The 27966-nt window shown below is 40.5% G+C and overlaps 2 protein-coding genes across 4 annotated transcripts in view; one reads left to right on the forward strand and one right to left on the reverse strand.

Annotated features, from left to right (window-relative positions):
• Positions 1–27926, reverse strand: EAF1 (ELL associated factor 1). Its single transcript, XM_088462793.1, has 6 exons — positions 27731–27926; positions 20805–20899; positions 14491–14627; positions 12825–12991; positions 10164–10382; positions 1–6039 (listed from the first exon to the last, which is right to left on the reverse strand). The coding sequence occupies exons 1-6, from the start codon at positions 27834–27836 to the stop codon at positions 5993–5995; spliced, it is 771 nt and encodes a 256-aa protein (XP_088318919.1). The 5' UTR covers positions 27837–27926; the 3' UTR covers positions 1–5992.
• Positions 27700–27966, forward strand: part of METTL6 (methyltransferase 6, tRNA N3-cytidine) — a 37419-nt gene continuing 37152 nt past the window's right edge. For 2 of the 3 annotated variants that reach the window (XM_088462789.1, XM_088462788.1), the window contains exon 1: positions 27700–27874. Coding sequence is in view for 1 of the 3 variants with exons in the window: in XM_088462786.1 (XP_088318912.1) it covers positions 27917–27956 (40 nt within the window). In the remaining 2 variants the exon portion in view is untranslated. The other variant, XM_088462786.1, reaches the window with a different exon arrangement.

The following is a 27966-nucleotide window of genomic DNA, read 5'->3' on the forward strand; positions in this document are numbered from 1 at the left end:
TGATTAGGTTAGGCTTTTTAATAAACCAGTGTTAAAGCAGGGATTAATAAACCCCACAAATATTATGTACACTTTTCAAATAATCCATCTAGAAAACCACTACTGGGACAGTTAGTATAGTCCTTCCAGGTGACACTTTTATTTCTATTTAACATTTTACAACATGGTAAATTTGTAAACCTGTTTCAATCCCCCAAATATTCTGCCGACACATTACAATAAAACTGTACACAGAGAACCAGGAGAGCAACTGTGTACATTAGGAATGTAATGCATTTGGCAGACAAATGCAAGTCCTGCTTAAAAGCAGGCGAGTGCTATTTGTGTTCTGTCTGCTTCCACAGCACAACATATAAAACAACAAAGTTAAATAAGTTATATAAAACTTTAAAACCACATTTCATCAGACAGATTCAACTTGTATATACATTACATAATGAATGAAACATATTGAAACAATTTAGCTGGGGTATCTTTAAAAACATTTCAAGCCATAAAAGGGTTGCTTAACAACAATGTAGGCATACTTTGCACAAATGTACTCACTATAGGGGAGTACTTGGCTAAACTGATACACAAGAGTTGGTAAACATTTACCATTATAGGTAGGTACCAAATGGTTGACTATCTCTGCCTTGAACAGATATTTAAACTGCATTTAATAGTGCCAATACCACATCTAAGCCTTTACAACAATATAAAAGCACTTAAACTACATAACAAATAAATAAGTCAAATATATAAATTTTTATACAAAAATAAGAAGGGATAAATGTAGCTATTAAGTCAATATAAGAAAATAACTTTTAACCTAAACAATATTTTCAGCCAGTTACAGATTTGTACCATAATGATTATTTTTTAAAAATGGGAACAGATGTACAGGAGGTACTGAGAACACTGCATGAGGTTATTGTTATAAATAAAATGTAATAATAGCACTGTATCAGATGTTAACAAGCAGGTGTAGCATCCGTAAGGATCATTCCAAAAAGCGCTCTAATTTCAAATCGCTAGTGAGCATGGTATTTACATACCTCATGTTAAATGCATCACAACTGAAATGTGAACAGGTCCTAATAAATGAATTTCAATTCATTGTGTAGGGCAGGCCTGGTCAACCAGCTGATCAGTGAAAGGGTATTCTGAGACTTATAATTTCACAACAGCTGGAGAGCCACAGGTTGGCCAGGCCTATTCTAAGGCTACGGATGCTGGTCCTTTTCATACTCAAATACACATAACAATATAGAAATTACGGCACTATGGGTATTTGCTAATTCCATTATTATGTATGGTAGCAACCTCCACTACTCCACAATTTCTCTTTATTAGCCTGGTTCAGAGCTGCACCCAAGTCAGCAGCAGATACGGCCGGAATTGCGGGCTCAGAAATCAATGTGGACCTACGCATCTATGCAGGCACACCGCCCGTTCCATCCCATTGTGAAGGTACCTTTCATCAGCACACGTCTGTATTAGCCCTATATATGGTGCAAGAGAACCATCTGAAATCAGACAGGTCTCTGTGTACACTTATCTCTGAGTAGCCTGCGCTTCCGTCTCCATGTCCAAAACACATGCTCACTTATAGTATGTGCCAATGACCAGAGCTGGTGCCCAGTTACACCACAAGTGGACATGCGGCTGAGAAGTGCACAGCTCTATATCGCTCTAAGCTGCGTATGCTCAGCTATGGAGCATGCATAGTGCCAAAAATCACAAGGTGTGTCTGCAAATAGACTTGCAGGCAACGACGAATCAGCCCTTTTATCGCAAGTGAACCTAATTGCCCAAGTGCATCTTAATGTGCGCATCCACTTCATGGTCGTTTGAAACCCCCTATCCTGTAAATCGATCAGCACCAAGTTTTGAGTTGATACCTAGGAAAATATGCAGGGTGGAAACAGTAAAATCACCACATCAAAGCCCAAACTACTACCACTGTAGCCCCACACCCTCTGCTAAGTAAATGTTTAAAATGTATGTATGCATCTTATTGTAAGTGACGACAAAATAATAATTTAGAGATACCTAGAGATGCTATTAAATGTTACATATAATGGAGGAAATAATCACATACTATTGCTTATAAGAGACTCTGTAACCTCTTATTTATATACTATAAGCATACAAGAAAAAGATAGGCAGTCCTATGAGATTTATATAAAATAAACATAATAGAATAAATAGATGTAATATAAAAAGATACTGCATAAACTCATCACGTATCTACAAATACATTCAATAAACCAAAATTACATTTAAGAAAGAAAATCTTATCACAAATTGAGTAAAATAATAATTACAATTTCTAAAAGATTATAAAGATATATCAAATAGGCATATTTGGTCTATTTTCACAAGTTTCCATGCAGCATTGGAGAGGGACAGCTTTTTGTTTGGTATTACATCCACCCAGTTACTGGGGAACCCATGAATATCACAGCTCAATACTTTCAATTCTAATTGGGTGTGGGACTGCAGCGTTCCTTTGCTCATTTATACAGATACCTAGGGGTATATTTACTAAAGGGAGAGTTTTTAGAAGTGGAGCTGTTGCCCATAGCAACCAGATTCTAGCTATTACCTTCTAGAAGGTTCTAGTTAAATGTTAAGTAGAATTTGATTGGTTGCTATGGGCAACATCTCAACTTCTAAAAACTCTCACTTTAGTATGTATACCCCCTACAGTACATACAATATTCAATGACAATACTGTTTGAATCCCAGTTATTGATATGCTGTGAGTTTATAGATGTATAACAATGTAAATTGATGTACAAACATGCCTATTTGATATATATTTTTATTCTTTGATAAATTGTAATTGTTTTATCACATTTTTGTTAAGATACTGTTAGTTAAATGCAGTCATGTTTAATTGAGTTTACTTGTGAATAAGTCATGAGTTCCTTCAATACCGTTCTGTAACGCATTTCTTTTTTTCATAAATGTATTTAATGTATTTAATAAATGTATTTAATCTTAGGGGTCAATTTAATTGGGCGAGTGCCGTTGCAACAGCATCGAAATGCCGGCAACGGCAGCTGATCTTGCCACACTCGTGTATCAATCTCGTCCTGGAGTCGTGGAATTTTGAACGTAGATCTATGAGGCTGCGAACAAAATCTGCGGATCCAGAGATACTATATCGCGCCTAATTGAATCTATCCCTTACAGTGTTGCTTTCTCTTGTTTGCTTATCTTATTCGTTTAGGGACGAAATTCATTCCCTGAGACCTCAGAAGCGGAGAAATCATGTTTTTTTTTTTTTAAAAGGACGAAAATGCTTGGCATTCTCCCTCACAGCAAGGATCACCCCATATCAATACACTCCCTCCACCCCTTTATTAGATCTTTTATATTAAGAGGGGTTTTCTACTTTTTTATTATTTTATTGCTAAAATTCTATCCCATTGCCCATTATAACTTTGGTGGGGTCCCTTCCCGGGAATCCCCACTGTTTCTTCTATTAAGCAGGTCAGTAGCTCTGTAGAACATCTTAATTAATCATAATGATTAAAAATGATGTTCTACAGAGGTCCTGACTATAAACAAGCATCTTTTTTTAAAAGAAATTCAATGATCAAAAGTGTAAGAATTTTCTTCAAGGTAAAAATAAATCTCTTTCCTTAGAAAATTATTTTATCCCTCTTCGAACCGACATAAAAATTACAAGGCCAAACAACTTGTTGACTTAGGGACGGGAAACTGCCTGACTTTTAGGGAATATAACTATCTGAAAACTAAAACTTTTTTTTAGGTGTTTGGTCATCGACAATTAGAAATGACCTGCTCTCACCCGACATATATATTCAACAACAGTAACAAGAAAGATAGTGAACAAGCCCCACATACCAGAGTAGCATTGCTCTATATAACAGTGCCCCATGATAAAATGGATAATTGTCAATAAAGGCAAACATAGCTAGATGTAAGATTTACCAAGTAAGCTGTTTACAAGTATACTAATCATCTAGAAACAGTGGTTCATTCTGTTGAATAAACCAATATATTAATCTATTAATTCCCTAGGTGCTTGTAACTAATGCACACGAGGAACTACAACTATGTGTAGACAAAAATTTACACTTTACATATGGGGGCTCATGTAGAATTGCACACAAACCCAATTCAAGTCTTCTTTTTCCCTGTAAATTGCTCTTTGTTTATACTGAGCATTCACACCAGGAATTATTATGCATCAATAGTCATGCTGACTGAGGTAAATTTTGCTCTGTATACCCCTTGCACTAAGGGGAATGGTACAGGGTTGTATAAACATGGCATAGTACAGTATGGGAGTGTTCAAGCAAAATGTGTCCCATACTGACCACAAAACACACATATACAGATGTGTCCTCATACACTACTGCCACAGTAGCGCCAAACAGCCCTTCTCGGTGCTCCAGGTGCCGTGTAACTCATCTTGTACCAAGCGTCTATTTAGCTGGAAAATGCATCACAATGTGACAAAACCACTTAGCGAGACGGCACTGATTAATTTGATAAGTGACACTTGTATATATGTGAGTGAATGAGTCTGGATCTGTATACAAAGTGTTACAATGCAGTGGCCTCATCTTTTTCCATGTCAAGTGCGGCTGTGCTTCATCCGTGTCTCCGATACAGATTGAGTGGTATTTTGCTGAACCTGCAGTGCGAATAACACAAATATAAAGAAGAAAAAGTTGCTACACTGCTCAGTGCGATTCACTGGCATCACACATATTGAGGCTAGGTGCATGAGGACACATCTGTTTGCCTGCAAATACCGAGCAGAAGATGACAGTCGGTGGCAACTTATGATTAGCTAAATGCATCCAAATCCCTCCCACTTATTCTAAAACTATAAAATCTTTGAGCTGTGATCTAATGGTGTTATTACTATATTAGCAATTTACCGCAGCATTAAAACATTTTGCAGCAATTCAAATGCAGGTTCTTTCCAAATCAGCCAAGACCCATTGGGGGAGATGTATTATAGTGGCACTTATCGTGCCGCTATAACACTTCCTGCTTCGCCTCTTTACCGAGGCGAAGCAGGATGCACTACCGATGAGATGTATGAACATCTCATCGGCCAGAGAGGGGGAGCGTTAACTCCACGGTCGCAATGTCGGGATTACAAATGCAGCAGGAGGTGTCAGGTACCTCTTGCTGCATTTACATATTTAAAAGGACGGAATTGCAAAGCTGCCTACATGCAGCTTTGCAATTCCATCCACTACTTATAAAGCATTTATCAAGTGCCCTCTTTCTCACATGGCTGTATTTTAATATGGCTTACCTGCAGGAAATGTGCTGTACAAAGGAAAAACTTACCCTACGATATACAAATATCTACTGTTCTGATGCGCCACTGTAATATTTACATCTTTGAATATTAGCTGTTGTACTTTTATATAACACAACTTTATGTATAGTGGTCTTTTCATTACAATACATTTCTATTGCCAGTCAGTAATATTTACAGACATTTTTCTTCCTCTAATTGTTTACCAAATACCTTCTTTTGTCAGTAAATGTTTGAACGCTAGACTTCCTAACAATACTACTTTATTTATTTTTTTATCCATTTTTTCATGTGCTGATATATTTTGCGGATAGATGGTATGAATTAATTTAACAGGCTGCAATACAGCTTGGGAAATTGTTTAGAGACTGTTGAGTCACTTGAAGTGGGCTACTAATTCTCACTCAGTACAATACTCTCCTCTGTCCCAAAGGCTTAATGAGCTTTCTGCTGACATGGTACCAGATATTGATTTCATAATCGCAAATGATATGCTGGCTTTTTGCATATGTCTAATACATATAGAGGATTAAATAGTCCATATGTATCTTTGTAAAATTCTGGATATGGTTTTTAGACCGCTGAGTCCTGCAAAAGACCTATTGTAGTCTTCCAGCGACTGATTGCATATTTGAGTGCATCTGTGCTTCTTTGTATCATATAATAAATATTTACATAAAGACGACTTATTCATTAATCATCGCTGTCACTTCCTGACTCGCTCAGCTGAAGGTCATTTCCTAATGAAAAACAAAACACAGAAAAAGGCAATCACATTAAGATTACACATGTATTAGAAAACAAGACAGCAAGCAAAAAGTTAGTTTTCTTGAACACTAATATACTACCAGCACTAGGCACACACACACACACACACACACACACACACACACACACACCTGCTGTGAGCCAATAAAAAAAAAAAAACGGGATCACTCTGTAGTTGCTACATATTTAAGATGGAATCGGTATGTAATGCTGGCAGTCGGGATGCCTCCTGTCACAGTACCGACAGCGGCATCCCGATACTTACCATCCCCCCTTCTCCCCCTAACCCCCCCTTCTTGTAGCCTAACCCTCCCCACCCCGCACCCTAACCCTCCCCATTAGTTCCTAAACCTAAGTCTCCCCAACCCTCCCCCCTTCGTGCCTAAACCTAACAACCGCCCCCCCCCCAGTGGTGACTAAGTGTATCCCTCTCCCCTAGGGGTGCCTAACACTAACCTCACCCCACCCCCCCTCAAAACCTAATGCGAACCCCGTTAACTGACATACACCTAACCCTCCCCCTTCGCGGCTAACACTACAGGCGGCCCAGCTTATATTTGTTTGGGCGCGCATCCTCCTGGATTCCCTGCGTCAGGATTAAGATAGGTGTCTGTATTTCGACGCCGATCTTAACTCCCTTGGCGGGATTCCAGCATATCCCATTTAAGATAACTAAGTAGTAAAGATATTTATGCCTGTAAAAGCCGGATGAGCTTGGTTACTTCCGCTTACAACTTTAGCTTGGAACGCTCAATGCCCTTCTGATTTAGTGGTAACTAGTGGTGCTGGTCATGCATTTTAGAGGAAAAGACATTTTTGCGTTTTAAAAATAATACATTAAAAATGTAGAATTTTAACAATAAACTATAATCAGTAAGAAGAAGATATAGTCGCAAAGTAGCAGAGCTGACGTGTTTCTCACAACTTCACCAGATGACTTTGGGACTATCACTTGTTCCAAATTTACTCCATCCTCAGCTTAATAATCAGTCATCACTATTATTATTATTATTATTATTATTAACAACTTTTTCCCTGGGCTATCAGACAGCTAGGCTCAGGGAAGAAGTTGATGAGCATTACTGCTCAGAATGCATCTAAATGCCAGACATAAATTGATAACAATGACTGTCATTATTATTATCCTTTATTTATATGGTGTCACAAGGGTTCCGCAGCATCTCACAAGGTACATAAACAAATGAGCAAACAAGGAAACAGCGACTTACAGTACAAAACAATGCAGGACATGGTCATAGTTTATAAACGTTGCTGCATTAGCGATCATAACACTCTAAAAAGCAGCAGGGTGCCAGCAACCAAGTGTTAGGTGCCCTTGTGGGGAGTTTGGAGTAGATGATCGTATGAGTAAGGGAAGGAGAAGCACATGAGGGAAGAGGGCCCTGCTCGTGAGAGCTTGCATTCTAAAGACAATGTTTTCCTCGAGGTACAGCTATACGCTCTATTACAGCTTCAATATTTCTTAGGATGCATGCAACTCAAAGCACAGATGGAACACGCATGTGTGCAAATACAGATTTGCATGTAAGTTTCAACCAAATGTTTATGTACAACTCTTTTTTTTACAATTCATGATCTCAGAAGTTATAGCCTTACAGAACAATTTTGAAAAAAAAAACTCACTATACAAAAAAAATAATAATCCAGAAATAAGAGTGTGCTCCCAAGTCCCTAAAATCAATCCTGTCTAAAGGTGCGTATCCACTTGACGATTAAAGTGAGCGATTGAACGATTACGACATTGGCAAGTGGTTACGTACCTTAAAGCCGGGGTTTTTAAGTTTTTCTGTGTGAAAGTGGTATAACAGACATTTTTAAAAAAAAAATTTTAGTATTAGTAAATGTGTGATTCATCTCCAGAAACAAAAACATTAATGTTGTGTTTTTTGGGGCTAAATCACATTTATTAACAGACAATTTTTGATTAGATTTTTAAGTATTAGTAAATGTGTGATTTATCTCCAGAAACACAACATTGATGTTGATCGATTTAAAATCAATCCTTAGTACATATAACCCTGAGTTGGAAGCAAAGCAATAACATTGTATCTGGAACAAACCATGTTGCAATGCAAGGGGTGCAAATACAAATTTTTAATTTGTTTTTGCATGCAGGATAAATACTGGCTGCCTTTACATGTAGCTCACAAATACTGAACAGCTTTATTTTTACACTGCAAATTAGATCGTAGTTTGTAAACACCCCTCTCAAATCTAAATCTCTCTGCATATTTTAAATCTGCCCTACTGCAGTGCACTATGGTTTTGCCACGGTGCAAAGTTACTTGCTCCTTTTTGCTTAGCTCCCAACCCAGCAGTAGCCCTATTATGTATACATACTCCAAAATCATAAGTATATTATGACACTCAACTTGAGAAGGACAGAAATAGAAAGGATAAGTGCAAGAGACAGGAAATTAAATACAAATGCAAGCTACTGTAAGCAAATGCAACAACTGGTGGAGTGACTTGACTTTTTAAAGATAATATAAGTGACAAAGTTAGGTTGTATGCAGATGATACCTTTTAGCTCAGTGAACTTGGTTTCAAAACTGGTATAAATATCATATAATTCTAATTTTGTGCATTTAGCAAAGCAACAACCCAGCAGGTGGAAGGGTCAGCTGATCTATCTGGGCATTTAATATATTTCAAGGTTTTTAGAAGTTATCAAGGGTCTCCCACAATCCTTATGGGGAAACAATCAAGATGGACAGGAACTCAGAGTCTGTGGGCAAAAATAAGGGATATTATGCCCTATTCCAGGCAAAACTCTCATTACGGAACTATACATTGAATTGGTCTTGGTACTATAGTCGTACTCAAAAACCCTGTTGCATGCGCCACTGAAGGGGATAAAGTGGTATATGCAATAGTTTGCAATTTGCTGGAACTGGTGAGGTTTCAGCGATATAGTTGCTATATTTAAAGCAACAATTTGTTTTAAAGGGAAAACCAGCCTGGATTTGCTTTACAACAAATTGCCGCTTTGATAACTTAACTGGTTAATATTTTCACCAAAAATGCCCCCAAAATTGCTATTTTTTTTATTGGGACACATGGGGGGGCAGAACTGGAGCTGCTGTTTCTAGGCAGACTGAAGCCACCGGCTGCCTAATCATTGCTGGCCACGGTGCAAGTGAGAAGCCGTGGCTTCCATTCACTGGGGGCAGGCTGGATTGACCTGCGGCCGCTCTTCTCTGCAGCCGCCGGATCTGTACACTGGAGGCAGGCTGGAGTGACCAGTGAAAGCTACCGGGTCTGTATACTGGGGCAGGCTGGGTGGGGGTTGCCATTGGGCTGCACACACTGGGGGAAGAATCTGCAGATGGGCTGGGAGGTCCTGAGATTGGTGACTACAAGAAGATTATCTTCCAGCAGCCACCCACTGGGCATTTTTGAATGGATGCCTCAGATGCAACCATGTCAGGGAAAGCCCAGCCTAGCGTGGTCGCATCTGATGAGTCCTCATCCGGCAAGTGGTTAAATTTAGTGGCTAAGAGGGAGATGTATCAAGTTTTCTAAAAAGTAGAGAAGTTGTCCATAGCAACCAATCAGCTTTGAGGTAGCATGTATCAAGTACATTCTATAAAATCATAGGTAGAAGATGATTGGTTGCTATGGGCAACTTCTCCACTCATTAGAAGACTTAATATGTCTCCCCCTAAATCATCAAAATCACATTTGTTCCAGGAAATCAGAATCTATTACATATGTCCAATTACTTTTGAAGTCAGAGGGGATCCCTTTGAACTCAGAGATGATTTATTGCAAAGTTATCAATTAGGTGCAATTGGTATTTGTTGTACAACAGAGCTTTCTATTGTAGAAAATTGCCTGTATACTGACAGCACAAACCGGATATTATCAGGTTTTCCCTTCCTGCTATACTGCATTGATTTTGTTTGAAGTTACTTTATCACAATGTTACCAGCATGTACTCATTTTCTACATTAATAAAGTTATTGTGCATGTGTAATTTCAGACCTAATAAAATATAATATAAAGAGTTGTAACATAATTCAGAATAAGTGATTGTCACCTCAGTGAGAGAACAGTGGAGAGCTATACTTACTGAGCGTGTTCATTAGCTGATTCGTTCCTTGGGGTCGGTTGGTGCCATTGGAGATGGGCGCTCTGCTGCTGTACTGCTGAGAGGGGGATGTGTGTGTGTTATCTTCCCCAACGCTGCTGGAGCTGTCATCATCACTCCCCGAGGAGCTTCCAGATTCAGAGGAGCTGCTGTCACTGCTACTGCTCATCTGCTCTATAATCTCTACCTCAGCCCTTAGCTCTATGGTAAATATAGAACAAAGACTCACTGTAAGTAATGGAAGTATAAGCTTCCTGGGCCCAAAAAGTATGCAATAAGTCCATGGAACACTGTTGGTCAGTATAGTGCTTGTTTGATGCCATTTAATGACTAAACAATGCATATGTTGAAGATGAAGTCATAAATAAATAAGCATAACATAGATACTTGCTCTCGATGGGGTTCATGTAAAATTTTTTTTAAAAGGATAAGATTTAAAAATAAATAAATAAATGTGTAGCCCAAAATGACCAGTTTTGTATGGATATGTGTTTTATTTCAGGGATACTTTCTATTGTTAAAAAAAACCTATAAAAGCACATTAACAATTCTGTAAAACAAAAGAGGCTGGACAGTCTTGGCCGAATAGTGAATAAGTAATGAGATTCATCCAGGGGCTTCCATTCCGTTCAAATAAAAAAATACTATCCCAGGAGTTACCACTTATATAAACACAACTGTAAACAGCCATTCAAAAGAGACTCCGTAATCTCTAAACTTTAAAAGATGGCAAAAATATATAAAAAAGCACTAAATTATTGGTATTAGATAAAACATCACAATATCACAGAACGTTATATTTATTTTAATTTGATTTTTTTTTTTATAATATTTTTTTAAATACAATCTATACAGAATTAATTCATTAATAGATCTCTATGTATAGCACCAAGCTATACATTTGTGTCAAAGTTGTTCAATCCATATTCTGATTGGAGTAATGAGAGCTGGTTAAGCATTCAGGGAGTCATTTTGAGTCGCACTAATTGATGGAGATCGCTAATGCAAACAGATTGATCTGTCTATTTACAGACTACACTTTCCCTGAAATGGAACAGCCCCATTTTGTGGCAGTGTCACAGGAGTGTCTTGGGTGGGTAATTCAGTGCATGACCGTAGTGCTCAGACAGAGATGGAACGTCTGCTTCTCACAGATCTTTTGCACCTAGTATGGGGCTGGTGCAAGTCCTGGTACTAATGAGGATGATTGTGTTTGCAGACACATAGCCAGTGGGAGGGATAGGCTTACACTTTCGCATTGATTTTCTGCACACTTAGATTCTGGCATTAGCATATGAAAGTTAGTAAAATGCAGTGAGCGCACGGAAAAGCAGCCGCAGTTCAGCACGACTCAGAATCAGGCCCTCAGTGTGTACAATAAATGTGCTCTGTTATTTTAATTGCTTTTCTATGTATTATCATTTATGTAGTGATAAATCAGATAAGATCAGTTTCTCAACCTGACATTATTTGTGATCTATTATAGATTGCTTTCCCAGATTCATGTTCTTTATACACCACATTCACTTTGATTCTCTTTTTCTATTAGAGATATGTCATAGATCGATTGTATTATATGGTTTATATTAAGGTCTGGACAGCCTCTATCTAGGCAGCTCCTTAGATAGAAAGTGAAAGTAAGGATTTTGAGCACATAATTAAGATTTATGGGATTTTGTTTGGCTTCCCAAACTCATTTAAGCAGCTGCCTATTCTGACTGTGATGTATAACGGTACAGTGCTGGTATTCACTAACAATGGCTCTGAATGGCTACAGGTTATTGTAGCCAATTCCAGGTCGCTACGTCTGCTTTTGACACAAATAATACAATAAGTGCTCTGACCCAGGATGTAGTCAGCTTACCGCCGCACGGGATACCGGCAATCAAAATCCCGATGCCGGAATCCCGTCCCGCAGCCAGAACACTGGCGCCGGAATCTCGACAGCGGGCCAGGTTAGATGTTAGCCGGGAGGGAGGGTGTGGGGGATGGTTATGTTTAGGCACTAAGGTGGGAGGGTTAGGTTTAGGCACTAGGCACCATCAGGGGGAGGGAGTTAGGGTTAGGCACTAAGGGGGAGGGTTAGATTTAGGCACTAATGGGGAGGGGGGTTAGGATGCAGGAAAGGAGGGTTAGGTTTAGGAGATGAAGGGAGGAGGGTTAGTATAGGGTTAGGTTTAGGAGATGAAGGGAGGAGGGTTAGTATAATTGTGGAGCCCCGACGCCGCTGTCGGCCTTTTGACAGCGGGAATCCCAACTGTTGGTCTCCCGTACCCAACCCCTCTGACCCTAGTCAGACACATCTGACGAGGTATAACCTGCCTTTAACTTCTCACTAAAACCTGCTTAGGTTCAGCACATATGTACTAGAATCACCTAATACTTAAGTGGCCCTGTATTGCTAAAGGTCTACAATGGCCCATTCACATAAAGGAAGCATAAGAGAAAAAAAATTTATCAATACATTTGAATTCCATTAAATGAAATTGTCTTAAATAGATTTAATTTGATGTGGACTGAGATTTCTAATTTCCTTTCCTGCCAACGGCAATTGCACGTTTATGTAGCATTTTGCACTGTAGCCAAATTGCTGATTTCTCTAGAAGAAAGTGATCGTAATTTTACTTCCCAGATCTCGCTTACCCCTCTTAATGTCATCAAGCTGGGGTTCTGGAGAAGGATGATCTTTCAAAGGAGACATTTTAGGCCCTGCAGATAGTTTTGATGGAGGTTTGAACTGGGAAGTCGGCTGGGAGGATCGGGCAGACTGTTGCTCTATCCGAGCCTGAATCTTGCTGCTGCCCTCAGCCCTGAATAGGACAAAATATATAATATATTACTACTATATTTTATTAGACAGTAAGTAGTTCCTTCTACTGTACTTATAATGTGAACAAGACACAAAAAACACTGAAGGGTCATTTTACACTTGAAGTTACCAGCACAACAAAGTCCTTCACTTAAAGTAAAAGCAGGGGTGTACTAAAATTGTAGTAAGCATCCTTCAGACAGCCAAACACTATTCACAAGAAAGACTACCAAGGAACAGTGTAATTCATCTAATGTTCTCTTTTAAGTGGTTTAACACTAACAGCAAGTGAACACTTCATGGATGTTAAAGTGCCACCATCACTTATACACATAGGAGGCAGTCATTTTGTAGAGTAGTGCAGGTGCAGGGTTAGTGTAGTGTGTGCGGCGAGCGGGTACAGGGTGAGTAGTAGTGTAGTGTAGGTAGTGTGTATGGGTGAGGGGTAGTGCTCATAGTGTAGCTAGTGTGTGCGAGGCGGGGGTGCGAGGTTAGCGGAGTAGTACATGTCCTGTACTCAGTCCGTGGAAGCTGTCTGCAACACTGGAGAAGAGATGGAGGAGGAGGACAGCACTGCAGACTATGAGCAATTAAGGACTAATTAGCTAAATGGAAACTACCAATTGCTTAGGGCAGGGATGGGGAACCTCACTCCCGGGGGCCTTATACGGCCCGCAAAATCATTTGGTCTGGCCATCTGAGCTTTTTTCTGCTAGCCTCATTTGTCTAGCAGGGTGCCTAGAATGGCACACTACGGCCAGAATCTATGCAGCAGTGCCGCCTGGAGCGTCCTTAGGATGCTTCAGACGGTCACACCTCTGCACTTACAGAACCCCAGAGCATCCAGGATGCCTTGGGCATTGCTGTAATCACTGGCGCTTGTGGCCCCACATGGCGTGACATCACATGGAGGGGGCGTGATCTGCACCAGGCCCGCAAATAATGTTATATATATCAAAATGGCCCTCGGCAGAAAAAAGGTTCCCCACCCCTGGCTTAGGGGGAAGGGAGTCTGGTAGGTATTGGGCAGTGCAGGGTATAACAAGCTGGTCTCAGAGCTGTAGCATTAAAGTTTGGCAATTATTTGCTTCATTATTATGCAATATATGTTTTGTTCATATGATGTGCATATGAGTTCTGTATTCTATTTATATGACAGTCCATTCATGCAAAGGACTGTCATGTAAATAGAATACAGATTCACACTCCATTCCATTAAAGCCATAACAGCCAAAGCTGTGGATTGGAAGACACTTATCCTCGTCTTTTAATACATTTGATGGTGCTTATTTGCAGTTTGAAATACAATATTGTCTTTTGTTTATTCTTTTAATGATAATATCAAAATTTGTAGTAACAGAGTTTGCATTAACTGAAATTTTAAGTGAATACAAATGCTTGCAAGGAAGCAATCCCACGTATATCTTGTATCCAATGACAACAATATCCATGGTACTGGATAATAATGAGACATGGGAAGAACATGGCAATTAGTGCTACCTGGTTTTCTTGACTTGTATACTGCTGCTCAGCTTTTCCAGGACATATTCCCCTGTGTCATGGTTAATGATCAGCACACAGTCCTTCTGGTATGGTCGTTTATTACCTTTGAATATAGTCATGGGTGGAGTAGAGCCCTGAAAGAGAGAACAAATCTCTACTCTCACCTGAATGTCAATGCATAAACAAACCTGAAATGCCTTCAATTGCTGTATACACAGCATTAGAATGGTTTAGGAAATAGTCAATTGTAAACAATAAAATCATCTAAAAAGGCTCCAAAATGCGAGGCTAGCAACTCCTACCACCATGATTTCCATGGTCCAAAACAAAAACTACCATTCAATATTTAGATGGTAGAATATAGTGTGCGGTTACTATCTTCTAGGTCAGGAATGTCAAATTTATATGATGTGAAGGGATGAATTGTGAAATGTCTGTATAATACTTGATACACCGGCAGATATATTGATCGCTCGAACGGTCAATATATCATGGGTGCGTCTGCTGGATGAGCATCACAGCTGATGGCAGATATATCTGCTCATTGTGCAGTGTGTACACTTGCTGCAGAGCTCAGGGGGGTGGGGGGGGGGGGTCAGATGTGTACCCAGATGTACAATAATTATCAAAAGCTTGAGTTGAGTCTTTTTACAGCTTACAATAGAGCCCTGTGGAAGTTATTCCATGGCAATGTATTGTAATATTATGGTCAGAGTGTACAGCACCGTTACGTGCATTCCGATTCATGGCTGTAGTTAAAAGAGTGCTTCTGGGAGAGTGGCAGCCCTCACAATTTGCTGCACAAAAGGTATATTAATTTCCAAAACTTTTGGAGAATCCCTTTTGATTGAAGGTGAAATCAATGGTGGAAGGTTAATATGCAACGTCCAAAACACAAGTCTGAGAGTAAATGCCAAATAAATGTATTATGTAAATATAGCTTACTGAATTCACACTCAGTATCACAGTAAGAAATAATGATTACAAGGTGAAACGCGTGCACTTGTACAAAGTATAACATGCCTTCTCAGTCTTCAGAAGGGGGTTGTTATATGCTAGGAAAGGCCCTGAATAAAAGGTGAAACGCGTGCACTTGCACAAAGTATAACATGCTTTCTCAGTCTTCAGAAGGGGGTTGTTATATGCTAGGAAAGGCCCTGAATACAAGGTGAAACGCGTGCACTTGCACAAAGTATAACATGCTTTCTCAGTCTTCAGACGGGGGTTGTTATATGCTAGGAAAGGCCCTGAATACAAGGTGAAACACGTGCACTTGTACAAAGTATAACATGCCTTCTCAGTCTTCAGACAGAGGATGTTATATGCTAGGAAAGGCCCTGAATACAAGGTGAAACGTGTGCACTTGCCCAAAGTATAACATGCCTTCTCAGTCTTCAGACAGGGGATGTTATATGCTAGGAGAGACAAAGCAACTTTTACTAGAATAGGTAGTATAAATGTAGTCCGTTTTCCATTTTTTTTTTTTTTAATTTTAAGGCATTATATAGTCAAGCAGGATATGTCCTGAGGCAAACTTCTGGCAAGCTTCTAATGTGATCTGGATGGGTAAGGGGGTGGAGGAGAGATATCCGAGTTGCTGAGTGACAGCTTTGTGTGGTCAGGGCAGACGCTACCATTAGGCAGCTGCCTAAGGGCACTGGCACCTGAAGGGTGGCACTCACAGATTCTCCATAATAAGAAAATTATGTATGTTTTATTTCTCGGCGCCCCTGCTATCACCGAGCCGGGGACGAGGGAACAGCAGCTCCCACCACATCGCACTCAGCCGCTCACAACGCTTCTAAAGTTGGGGAACAGCAGCCTGAGAGTTGGAGGCTGCCTGCAGAGTCCTGTGCTTTTGGAGCAGACAGATCGCTCCAGATAATCTCATACCTCCCAGGCTTGCTCCGGAGGAAATGATGCTGCTGGTTACAGGGATGGTGCAGTGTGACAGCAGCTAGATCCGTCAAGCTGGCATTACGATTAGTGGCAATGCAGGGTCGCCACCCATGGATGATTTGGCTGTATTCCGGGTGATATGTGAGTAGCAGAACAGCTGCTTTTGTTCATTTATTCTCACAGTTATCTGGCTGAGGGTGAGGGGGTGGGGTGCTAGTCTGACGCTATGCCTAGGGTGTCCAGAAACCTTGCACCAGCCCTGTGTGTGGTAACCAACAAGCAGTTTTACAGATAGAAATGCAAAATGATTTTAAGAATGTACTTGCATCATACATATTACACCAGAACATATTATATGTGTCTCCTTTTTCCATATAGACCTATACTTGAAAACACAATATTCCTGCATCACTTTGCCATTCTCTGCTCTCAGTGTGTAGTTTCCTTCATCATCACAATGCACCTTGCACATGCCACCCTGACCACTTCCACCCAGAATGTCAGCACACTCATCTTCAGAAATAATGTGTCCTGCTGGGAATATTCTGATGATCTGGCTGGCTACAGGTTAATCTATGCTATTCATTTAATTTAAAGCAAGGGGTGTCCTGGATATACTCCAAAGACTGACTACAATAAGGTACTATTTTCCCCATGTATAGTCTCTGCACAAAAACATATACAAATGTATTTGTTCCATTATATGTCACCCTCTTCACAAATCCACACATACTATAATGCATACACCGAGTTGTCACCCAGAAACGTCATTTTATAGGAGAAGATAAACATTCGACTTAGGTATATTCGCTAGATGCAGCCACGTTCAGACCAGAATGTGCCTCAGAGTCAAGCCCTGTAGTGGTAATGTAGGTAATCATTTATATAAACTAAAGTAGAACAAGCAAAGATACTGTTGTCTACCTAGAACTGAATACAATCTCAGTGATACAAGCTCCCTATAATAACCTTTCACTAAACAATCCCTTAGAAGAATGCCAGGCAAGATTATCTTACCAGGGAAAGGGATAACATGGCACAGGTATAGAGCACAAATAGCTGGTCACATCAGAGAACAGATAACAATACTGAGTTATAGAATAACGGATAGCAGCAGACAGGGAATATTTACATCATATAGAGCCTGATTCAAATATGTACAGTGCCTTGCAAAAGTATTCACCCCCTTTGCATTTTTCACGTTTTGTTGCCTCACAACCTGAAATTAAAATAGATTGTTTGAAGGTGTGCATCATTTCATTGACAGAACATTCCTACAACTGTGAAGTTGTGTTTTTTTTAATATTGTGAATCAAACATTTAGGACAACATAACAGAAAACTTCAGCGTGCATAACTATTCACCCCCCCTAAAGTCAGAACTTTGTCGAGCCTCCTTTTGAGGCAATTACAGCTGCAAGTCGCTTTGGATAAGTCTCTATGAGCTTGCCACATCTTGCCCCTAGGATTTTTGCCCATTCCTCAAGGCAAAACTCCTCCAGCTCCTTCATGTTGGATGGTTTCTGTTTGTGAACAGCAATCTTCAAGTCTGACCACAGATTCTCAATTGGATTGAGATCTGGGCTTTGACTAAGCCATTCCAACACATTTAAATGTTTCCCCTTAAACCACTCGAGTGTTGCTTTAGCAGTATGCTTCGGGTCATTGTCCTGCTGGTGCTGGAAGGTGAACCTCCGTCCCAGTCTCAAATCACAGGCAGACTGAAACAGGTTTTGCTCAAGGATATCTCTGTATTTAGCACCATCCATCTTTCCCTCGACTGGAATCAGTTTCCTAGTCCCTGCTGCTGAAAAGCTTCTCCACAGCATGATGCTGCCACCACCATGTTTCACTGTGGAGATGGTGTTCTTGGGGTGATGGGATGTGTTGGGTTTGCGCCAGACATAGCGTTTTCCTTGGTGGCCGAAAAGTTACATTTTAGTCTGAGCAGAGCACCTTCCTCCATACATTTGGGGAGCCGCCCACATGCCTTTTGGCAAACTGAAATCGTGTCTTCTTATTTTTATCACTTAAGGTGCATGCACACGTAACGATTTTTTTGAACTATTTGTCGTTAACGACATCGTTATCGTTCAGTTTCTGAGTTATAACGATGAACGATAAGGTTAATGCGCGCTCCCGTTTGTAGTTAGCGTTCATCGTCCATTTCAGACTATCCAACATAACAATTTTCATTAAGGGAAGGACCATTTTTCATTCATCGTTGTAAAAATCGTTCATTACACTTCAAAAAATTGTTCACTTTTTCAAGGGAAAATCTGACAGAAAATCGTTGGTTACAAAATCGTTACGTGTGTATGCACCTTAAGTAATGGCTTTTTTCTGGCCACTCTTCCATAAAGTCCAGCTCTATGGAGTGTACGGCTTATTGTGGTCACACGCACAAATACACCAGTCTCTGCTGTGGAACTCTGCAGCTCCTTCAGGGTTACCTTTGGTCTCTGTGCTGCCTCTCTGATTAATGCCCTCCTTGCCCAGTCTGTGAATTTTGGTGGGCGGCCCTCTCTTGGCAGGTTTGTTGTGGTACCATGTTCTTTCCATTTGATGATGATGGATTTGATTGTGCTCCGGGGGATCAAAGATTTTTTATAACCCAACCCAGAATTGTACTTCTCAACAACTTTGTCCCTATCTTGTTTGGAGAGCTCCTTGAACTTCGTGGTGTGATGCCTCTTGCTTAGTGGTGTTGCAGCCTCTGGGGCCTTTCAGAAAAGATGTGTTTATACTGACAGATCATGTGACACTTAGATTTCACACAGGTGGCCTTCATTTCACTAATTATGTGACTTCTGTAGGTAATTGGTTGCACCAGAACTTTTGAGGGGCTTCATAGCAAAGGGGGTGATTACATATGCACCTGCCAATTTCAGAATTTTATTTATAAAGATTCTTTTGTTAGATATATTTTTCTCATTTCACTTCACCAAATTAGACTATTTTGTGCAGATCCATCACATAAAATTCAGTAAAAACAAAACAAAAATTACAGGTTTTAATGTAACAAAAAAGGTAAAAAGCCAAGGGGGTGAATACTTTTGCAAGGCACCGTATGCTAATGCCACCGCAGCTGCGAATGTGCACGCAGCAACTGAGCGAAGATATGCAAATGTCGCAGATGCCTGGATTTGTATTGAGACGCCCACTGGCGGCTTCGCAAAATCCAAGCCGCTACATACAAAGACGCAGCATTGGTCGCAGATCAGTCGATAATCGGCCTTCTGAGTAACCCTATGGTCATGCAGAATGGCTTCAGGAACTGAGATGCCAGAGCCATTCTACCCCACCACTAAGCCCCATTCCCTCCTGGTTCTGCCTGTCACCTCCAGGGCTGCCAAGAGAAATTCTGGGCCCGGATACAGAAACATCCTGTGGTACCACAGCATGTAGGGCATGGCTACAGCCATTTGTGGGTGGGTCTAGCATGTGAGATGCACCCACTCAAAGGAGCATGGCAGAGCACCCAGCAGCTGGGACTAAAGTAGTCACTACTGTATTAGTATGGCGGGACAGTCCCATAATAGCTGCATTTTAGAAGGATGTATTTAGATGCTAAAATGTAACACACAAAAATTAAAGCGCTACAGATTTATTTTGTGCATCTCATAAGTAAATAACACAATAAAATCTATTTTCTGTCATAGAGATAGATGTATGAAGAATTTAAGTTTGACATAACATCAGGTCATCTTATACACACACATTCCGCAGCAAATATCCTAACCCACTGCTCCATGCTCCTTCCTCACTATCTACCCCATCTGTGTCGCACCTGTCTGTCTGCCCCTCCCCTTTAGAATGTAAGCTTTCATGAGCAGGGCCCTCGTCCATCACATGCTTCTCCTTCCCCTACTATTGTGTACTCCTAACTCCCCAAATGGCACCTAACACTTGGTTGCTGAGGCCTTGCTGCTTGTGTTATGCAGCTATGTGTATAAACCATGTCCTTGTCCTGAATTGTTTTATATTACTATTAACTGTTTTTCTTGTGTGCTCATTTATGTACTGTGTAAGGCGATGCGGAACCTTTGTGGTGCCATATAAAGGATAATAATTATTATTAAATGATATTAAAGCCTACAGATGTCACTTATACATCTTCCACTACTCAAATTCCTATTCTCCTTCATGCAAATATTTGTATCTGATAGTAATTGCAGCAGTGACAATAAAAAGTGTTTCCCCTGGTAGCAAAATATAAAGACCAAAACAATACTATTGTATATATACACATTATTTTCTAATGAAATAACCTTTAGGAATTGTTTATGCTGTTAAGACATTTTCAAATTTTAGTTTGCGGATACCAGCCTAGTGTCCCCTCAGGAACACTGCCTGTTTCTGAGCTGACCCCTCACAACTATATCACAGCTAAAGAAATACAGTTTTACTTACTGGGATGTGAGGCAAAGTTATTGTAACTTCATCTCCTTTCCCAACTTGAAGTTCTCCCTCACAAGATGTGTCGATAGATGCCGGCTTAAAATCATCTAAAAGAAAAATAATGAGGCATGTGTCCATTAATCTCTTCAACATAATTGCATCATTTAGTGAGTAATTGGGAAATGGAAGTATGCACATTTGTTCACAGAAATCTAAAACATAATTTAGGAAAACTTGTACATATAATGTGCTGTAACCCCTATCATATCAGTGTGTAGCAGAGGCCACTCACCTACTAGGACTTCAGTATGTAATGCTTTACTATTGTACACCAGTAGTACACTATAAGTTATTAGCATACTGGACCCATAAAATGCCGGGTTGAGTTGTCTCTCCTCCTCCCTCCCTCCCCCTGCACTCACCACGGCCACTACATATTTTGACCGGCTCCCGACCTCACACCTTCATTCTGTCCCTCGCAGTATGAGACCTGTTGGCGGAGAATCCCCCCTCTTACTGCACATGTAATGCCTATTAGGATTGATGATGCAGCACGGTTTATAAACCATGTGCTGCTATGTTCTGCACTGTAAGTAATTTGTTTCTTGTTTTCTTCTTACAGTACCTTCTATTTCTGTACTAATAATAATAATAATCTGTAATAATAAAATAATAAAGGTTTGGTGTCAGGACAGACCATCCATGATTATTATACTTATTTTTATGCACCCCTTTTTTTTTCCACTTTGCACTTTAATTTAAGTCACTATATCATATATATACACCCCATAGATGCTACAGGTCTTAATTGCGTCATTCATTATGTCAACACTATAATGTAGACATGATCTGAATGTCGATATTGTGACATAATATCGACCTGTACAATAGGTCTACAGCCTTAATATTGAAATTCCTATTTTAGGCTAACCCTAATTTCATGTGTCAATATGCTCATAATGCCGACAACTATCGTATAGCCATTTTGTCATGGTCGACATTTTGACATTATAAACATGTCAACATTCTGACAAAACATGTCGACATTCTAATTACATCCCACCCCTATTGTAAAAGTTACCACTGCTTTCATTTTCTAACCTATATGTAAATTGAAATGATGGCTCTGCTAAAGTTATGATAAAAATGCAGAAGTCGGACGTATGCATTCCCAAGAGGGGGTAAGTAAGGAGCAATTTGCATATCTGCACCTGGCGATGAGGGACCTCAAAACCCTTGTCCTAACTAAGGGGCTTTATGAATCTTTTCTTCCTTGGAAAGAGCCCAAAAAAGCAGCCCTCATGCACTGCATACACACACATGCGCTGGGTGATTGGAGTGCTGCACCTCAGGCTTGAATAAGAAAATAAATATAAAATCTGTAATACAAGGGAGTGGAGAGTCCTCCTATAATGAATCAACACCACAAAAGGCAGAACTACCAGACTCTCGGCGCTTCTACTCATTCAATCAAAAACAGAATCGGCTTTATGAGACCCAGCCACAAATATAAGAAGTTCAGTGTTAACTAAAAAAAAAAAAAAAAAAAAGAAGAATAAGAATCCTAAAAGAAACAAAATGATTTACACTGCGCTAGGTTTCAGCCTATATGTGAATAATAATAGTATAATTAATTTCAGGTTTACACCATATATCCTTATCAGGAAGTCTTCCTTATAATAGTATCTAAAAGTAATGAAACGTGAATGTAGCAAGTGCCACAAAAAGAGTAATATTTTATCTTATTCAATAGACATTCACATAAATACAATACACATTAATATGGCCATATAAGTAAATAGTAAGTAATTAATTAAAACACTTTAGAGATCAGTTGTTAGAGGTCCCGAGTAAGTTAGTATACCAGTTCTCTTACATAAATAGGATCTTTCATCCACAATACAGAAAAAGTAAGTTGAACGTAATAGTTTGTATATCCTGAATAATAAAAAAGCGTCAATACCTTATAAAGGTGAATCAGATCATCTGTGCTGGCGTCCCAGGCGAGATAAAAACTGACCGGCGTTTGTTTCACCGTAGATGGTGGTATATGCTCCAGCACCTCCCGTTGATGTTATTTAATGTCGCCCGGGTGTTTGGACTAGCGGCGTGGTGTGTCTGTCCTATGCTCACCGGCAGTGAGGAGATCGCCGCTTCCTCCTGCTTTAGCTCGTACTAGGTAGGTCACGATAGTGCTGTGGGTATGCACGTGGGTGATCGGTACTTGGTTGTTCCGGGGAAGGTGCAGTATGAGTGAGCTTGCCGCTCCAGGTAACCCGGATAGTACTGTTGGGCACAGGATAGCTGTCTGCGTCGTCAATTCAAATTGAGACTTTTTTTTCAATTAATGATTTACCTTGACCCTGTGGCCAAGAGGCACCGAGCTTGAAAGCCAGCAAAAAAATATGAACAGCCCAGGGCCCCAGAAAATCACTGGAGATTGAGAAACAAACAATGGAATAGTATGGCACTACGCTTTATTTTTTTCTGCCTTTTCACTCCTTTGCCACAGAATACTGGCTGGCTAGAGGAATATTTATGTGTAAACATTCACTGTTTATACTTTTAATTTTTCTAAAACTGTTTGTCACCATTCAGAATGCATATTTATTTTTGCTTCAAGAATTTTAGGGTTGACTGCAATAGGGGCAGAGTTTGATCAAAAGTGGGCATCTCTGGGTGGCATCTGGGCAGATTGGGGCATATTTTGTCTCAATTTGGTATGTGTGAATGTTGGGAGGTATACTTATGGGCTATGCCCCCTACATTTAGTAGAGATGATGCATGCCTCAGGCCCTATCTCCCTTACCCTTTCAAGGATCTTCCCTGGTGGGATGGGGCCTGAAAATTTACTGAACCTGGGTTAAGCTTTGGCAGATCCCAGGCCAAATGAACCCCACTAACCATGCAGCAAAGTTGGGCCTGAAGAACAATGCCCCCTGACCTTTTTGCCACAGGTGTAGCCTTGCTTTTTTGAGAAAGAATTATTTTTTTTTCTGTGTGGTCATTTGTCGTTTTCCAGGCATGTGACGATCCAACCAGACCGTGGCTTCACAAGGTGTCATGAAGAATTTTGTTTCTCCATATGCCACCACTCTGAGTTTAGAAAGAAAGAGCATGGCATACTGTCACGTAAGCGACGTTTAATAGGTATGAATTGTGCCCTGTCCTCCTGGACCTCCTTAGCGAAATCCAGGAATACCGAAATGTTGATGTTATTCCACTTCAGTGGATACTTACAGCCTCATTTATCGACGAGTTTATCACTCAAAACTAGTGATAAATATCACTTTTTATGATAAATGGTGCTCCAGCCAATCAGCTCCCAACTGTCATTTTTCTAACAGTTGATAGTTGGGAGCTGATTGGCTGGGGCACCGTCCATTTATCATAAAAAGTGATATTTATCACTAGTTTTAGTTATAAACTCGTTGATAAATGAGGCCCTTAGTGCGTGCCAGATGGAGCACCGAGGCACGGTCCTGATAATGGAGACACTTGGCAATGAATGTGTGTGAAGGAGCACTAGGTGGAAATAACCTAATAGGAATCCAGTAAGCCCACTCCACCGCAAACTGAGGTGTAAATTCCTCCTGGCCATATGTATGGATCAACCAGTATTCAAGGACAGCCTCTAGACTGGACCCTTCTTATTTCTCCGGCAGGCCCTTGAGCCGTAAATTAATACGTCACAGGCAGCGCTCCATATCCGACAATTTGTTTTGCATTGTGGACATTTGGGCAGTCAGGGTCGCAACCTGAGTCTTCAACGGAGATTGAGCGTATTCAACAGCAGTAATGCGAGCCTCCCCAACTCACTCCCCAACTCTCTGCAAATCCTGTCTCAATAGATAAATATCAGATTGTACCTCACCAATTTTAGAGGATATGCATTTTTCACTACTTGTTACAGCCCCAGGACCTGTTGGAGTGTAACGTCAGAAGAGGTAGGTTATCCTGCATCTGGTGAGGAGGTGGATGGTAACGAAGGGTCTGGTGTGCTGCTCGCAGGGGGAATCCGCTAGTAGGCAAAGCGGCCATATATTTCAAGCATCAGCAGGAACCTTGGTAACGACAGGAGGTAAAGAAGGGGGGGAGGGGTGAGGTACAGCACAGGCTCATCCAGTAATGGCCATCATCAGCAGACTACAGCTCCCAATCTCACCACACAGAATATTGCAGCCAGTATACCCAGGCACCAGCGAAAAGACACCACAGGCACGTGTAGAACAGGAGACATAGCCGTGCACTCACAGGGCTGAACCACCACTGTATCACGTGGGCGGAGGCTTCAACAGGCTGCACCACTGATATAGATCACAACAGTGCCGCACCACTGCGTATCACTGCTCAGGACAGCGCAAAACAGGCACCGCCAGCCAGGGAGCAAGCTTATAGTAAGTCACGCCAAGTCCCGTGAAGCAGGATGTTTGTATAGGATCAATAGCCGGAGATCCCCAGGGACACATGTCCTACTCTGCTGCCACAGTGGTCACACCCCCTCGATTTGCTTTTTTGTGGATTAGATGTTACAAGAGTACTGATCCCTGGCTTTTAAGAAGACAAAATATGTTCTTTATTACTCTGACAGATGCGGGACCATTGTTCTTTTGAGGAGGGACTAAATGGACCATGGCCTGAGCACCTTTTTGTAGCACTGGTCCCAATCTTTCAATAAAAAATAATAATAATGGTTCTAGGAGGGATATGCAGTCACTATTTCTCCATTCAAATTGTCCACATTCAAAATAATCGACAGTCACGGTCGCCATGACTAAATTGTTGTCAACATTAATGCAAAATCTGCCAAATGACAACATAGGAAATGTCGACATTGCCGTAATGTTGACATTTTCATTAGCGTTAGTATTACAATCAAAAGACATCAACAATGAACATGTTGACATTTCCCACATGTCGATCTAATGAACATTGATACTGTGAATATCGACAGAATATACCACAATCCCTAGGAGGGATTAGTAACAGATAAGCAGACTACCTTGGTCTTCTTGCCCAGAGTGTAGTTGCCTGAAGCCCTAAGTGCCATGTACTGATGCTAACTGAAACAGGGGTACTCCAAGATGCGCGTGTGATAGTCTAGCCACGCGACTGCTTTCCTAGGACAACACTACATTTTCTTTTCCCCCTGACCTTTTGGCTTGAGTAAGACTTTTTTTTTACCTCCATATGAAAGCCCATGATGTAATGTTTGTACTTTCTAAATCTTAACTGAAAATGGTTGCTATGGATATCAACACCTCTTTTATCTGTGCACCAGTTTTCATACAATGTCAATCTTTAGAACATATTTACAGCAAATGTTGGGGCCCTTTATGGCTCAAGTGGTCCAAGTATACTTTTTGCTAATGTAAAATGTGCAATGATCTATGGGTGTTAGAAAACAAAGCAGACTTCAGACTGACCTAGTTTAAAATGTGTTATTCACCATGCCATGTAACATATTACCCAGTAATTGCCAAAACTGGAATATTGCATACTTTCTACTGTCCCATGGAATCTGGGAAATTCCCAGGTTTCAGAAAGTCCTTTTGGACTCCCAACACAATAGAACCTCCTCACGGATATCACATAAATGTCTTCTGAAGTAGGGTGGGGCCAAGAGGACGCGTTTCTAAATTTGCATCATTATGGCCCTGTGGAATAATACGGAGTAAAGATACATAAAGTAGGGCAAGTAGAGTGTAATATCATCTGCTTACTTAAGGGGGGTATCCACTAGACGATAAAGTTGAACGATTGGACGATAATGATAAAATAGTTCGATAATCGTTCGATAATCGTTCAAACATCGTTTGAACATCGTTTGCAAATCGTGCAGTAATTGTTTCTAACGATGTACGATGCGCGCTCCCGCTGGTCGTTTGATCGTCTCCTCCATCGACTGAACATGCAGGTCAATTTCACTTGATTGCTTACAAATCGTTTACACATCGTTCACGCTGAACGATGAAACGATGAACCACTATCTGCCCACTATAGCTGAAAGCTCTCAATCACAGATTAAAACAACATAGTTTATTGTTAGATCTTTTGCAAATCGTTTGCAAATCGTTTGCAAATTGTTCAGAGTGGAAGATCATATTTCAAGGGAAACTTCAAGGGAAAATCGTTAAGAGGTTGGACAGGGATAAAATCGTCTAGTGGATGCCCCCCATTACTGACAAGTGTAGTAGAGCAAGGACTCATGATAACTGTTCATGAATTAAGTACAACTATTGCTATACAGAAATTTGGAAGCAGCCTGAAGTGTTACCCAATCACAGCACATACTTATTAATTTTGATAATTTTGGCAACAATCTTTCTTATATAACTAGGATATTCAACAGGAACCAAAGAATTATTATAACTTTCTTATAATTTTACACTTAGGATACATTATACATACAAGTCATGTTCAGAAATACTGCCAATATAGACAAAGCAGACATTGCAGGGGCAGACAAAGAAAAAGTAATTACATGAATAACTAAAGCACTTTATCACGTAGCACCACCTGAACAAAGACCAAGGTGATAGGAGGGTAGATTAAAGAATATCACAAATACAAATAAATTGACACAGAAATAAGAATACTGTAAATAAACATAAACCAGTATAAAGCAAACCACGAGTAATGCGTCCCTTTAACAGTCCTAAGCAAATACATAATACCTACACCCACAAAAAAAATATATTAAGTTGTAAAATTATAAATGTAACAAAGTAATGCCTAAGCCTGAAGTAATCTCATCTGTATATTTGAACACAGCACATATAAAGTCCAACATTAACCCTAAATAATGGCTTGCTAACACTGATGTGATGACATCACTAACATGACATCAATAGACAAGAATAAGGACCGATGACGTCACCAGGAAACGTCCGCACATTACTGGTGGAAGCCATGTGACGTCACTAGCCGGTACTCACAGCGCACGGTGTGGAAGGAGGAGCGCGGCCTCTTCTCGAAGCTCTCTCCCAGTCTCAGGGCGTGCTCGTCCCGGTCGAGCGGCGGCGGGGGCGGTGTCCCGTTCATTCCTGGAGAGATATGCCGGTGATTACATAGGCAATAAGGTGGGTGCGTCCTCCCTCCTCTGTTCTGGTCGCCCTGCACGCATGCGCAGCACTTGTGTTATCGAAGGGATCTTCTCCGCAGGTACAGTGCA

Source organism: Taudactylus pleione, unplaced genomic scaffold (genome assembly GCF_031769625.1).
Source record: "Taudactylus pleione unplaced genomic scaffold, aTauple2 ptg000053l, whole genome shotgun sequence".
NCBI lineage: Eukaryota > Metazoa > Chordata > Amphibia > Anura > Myobatrachidae > Taudactylus > Taudactylus pleione.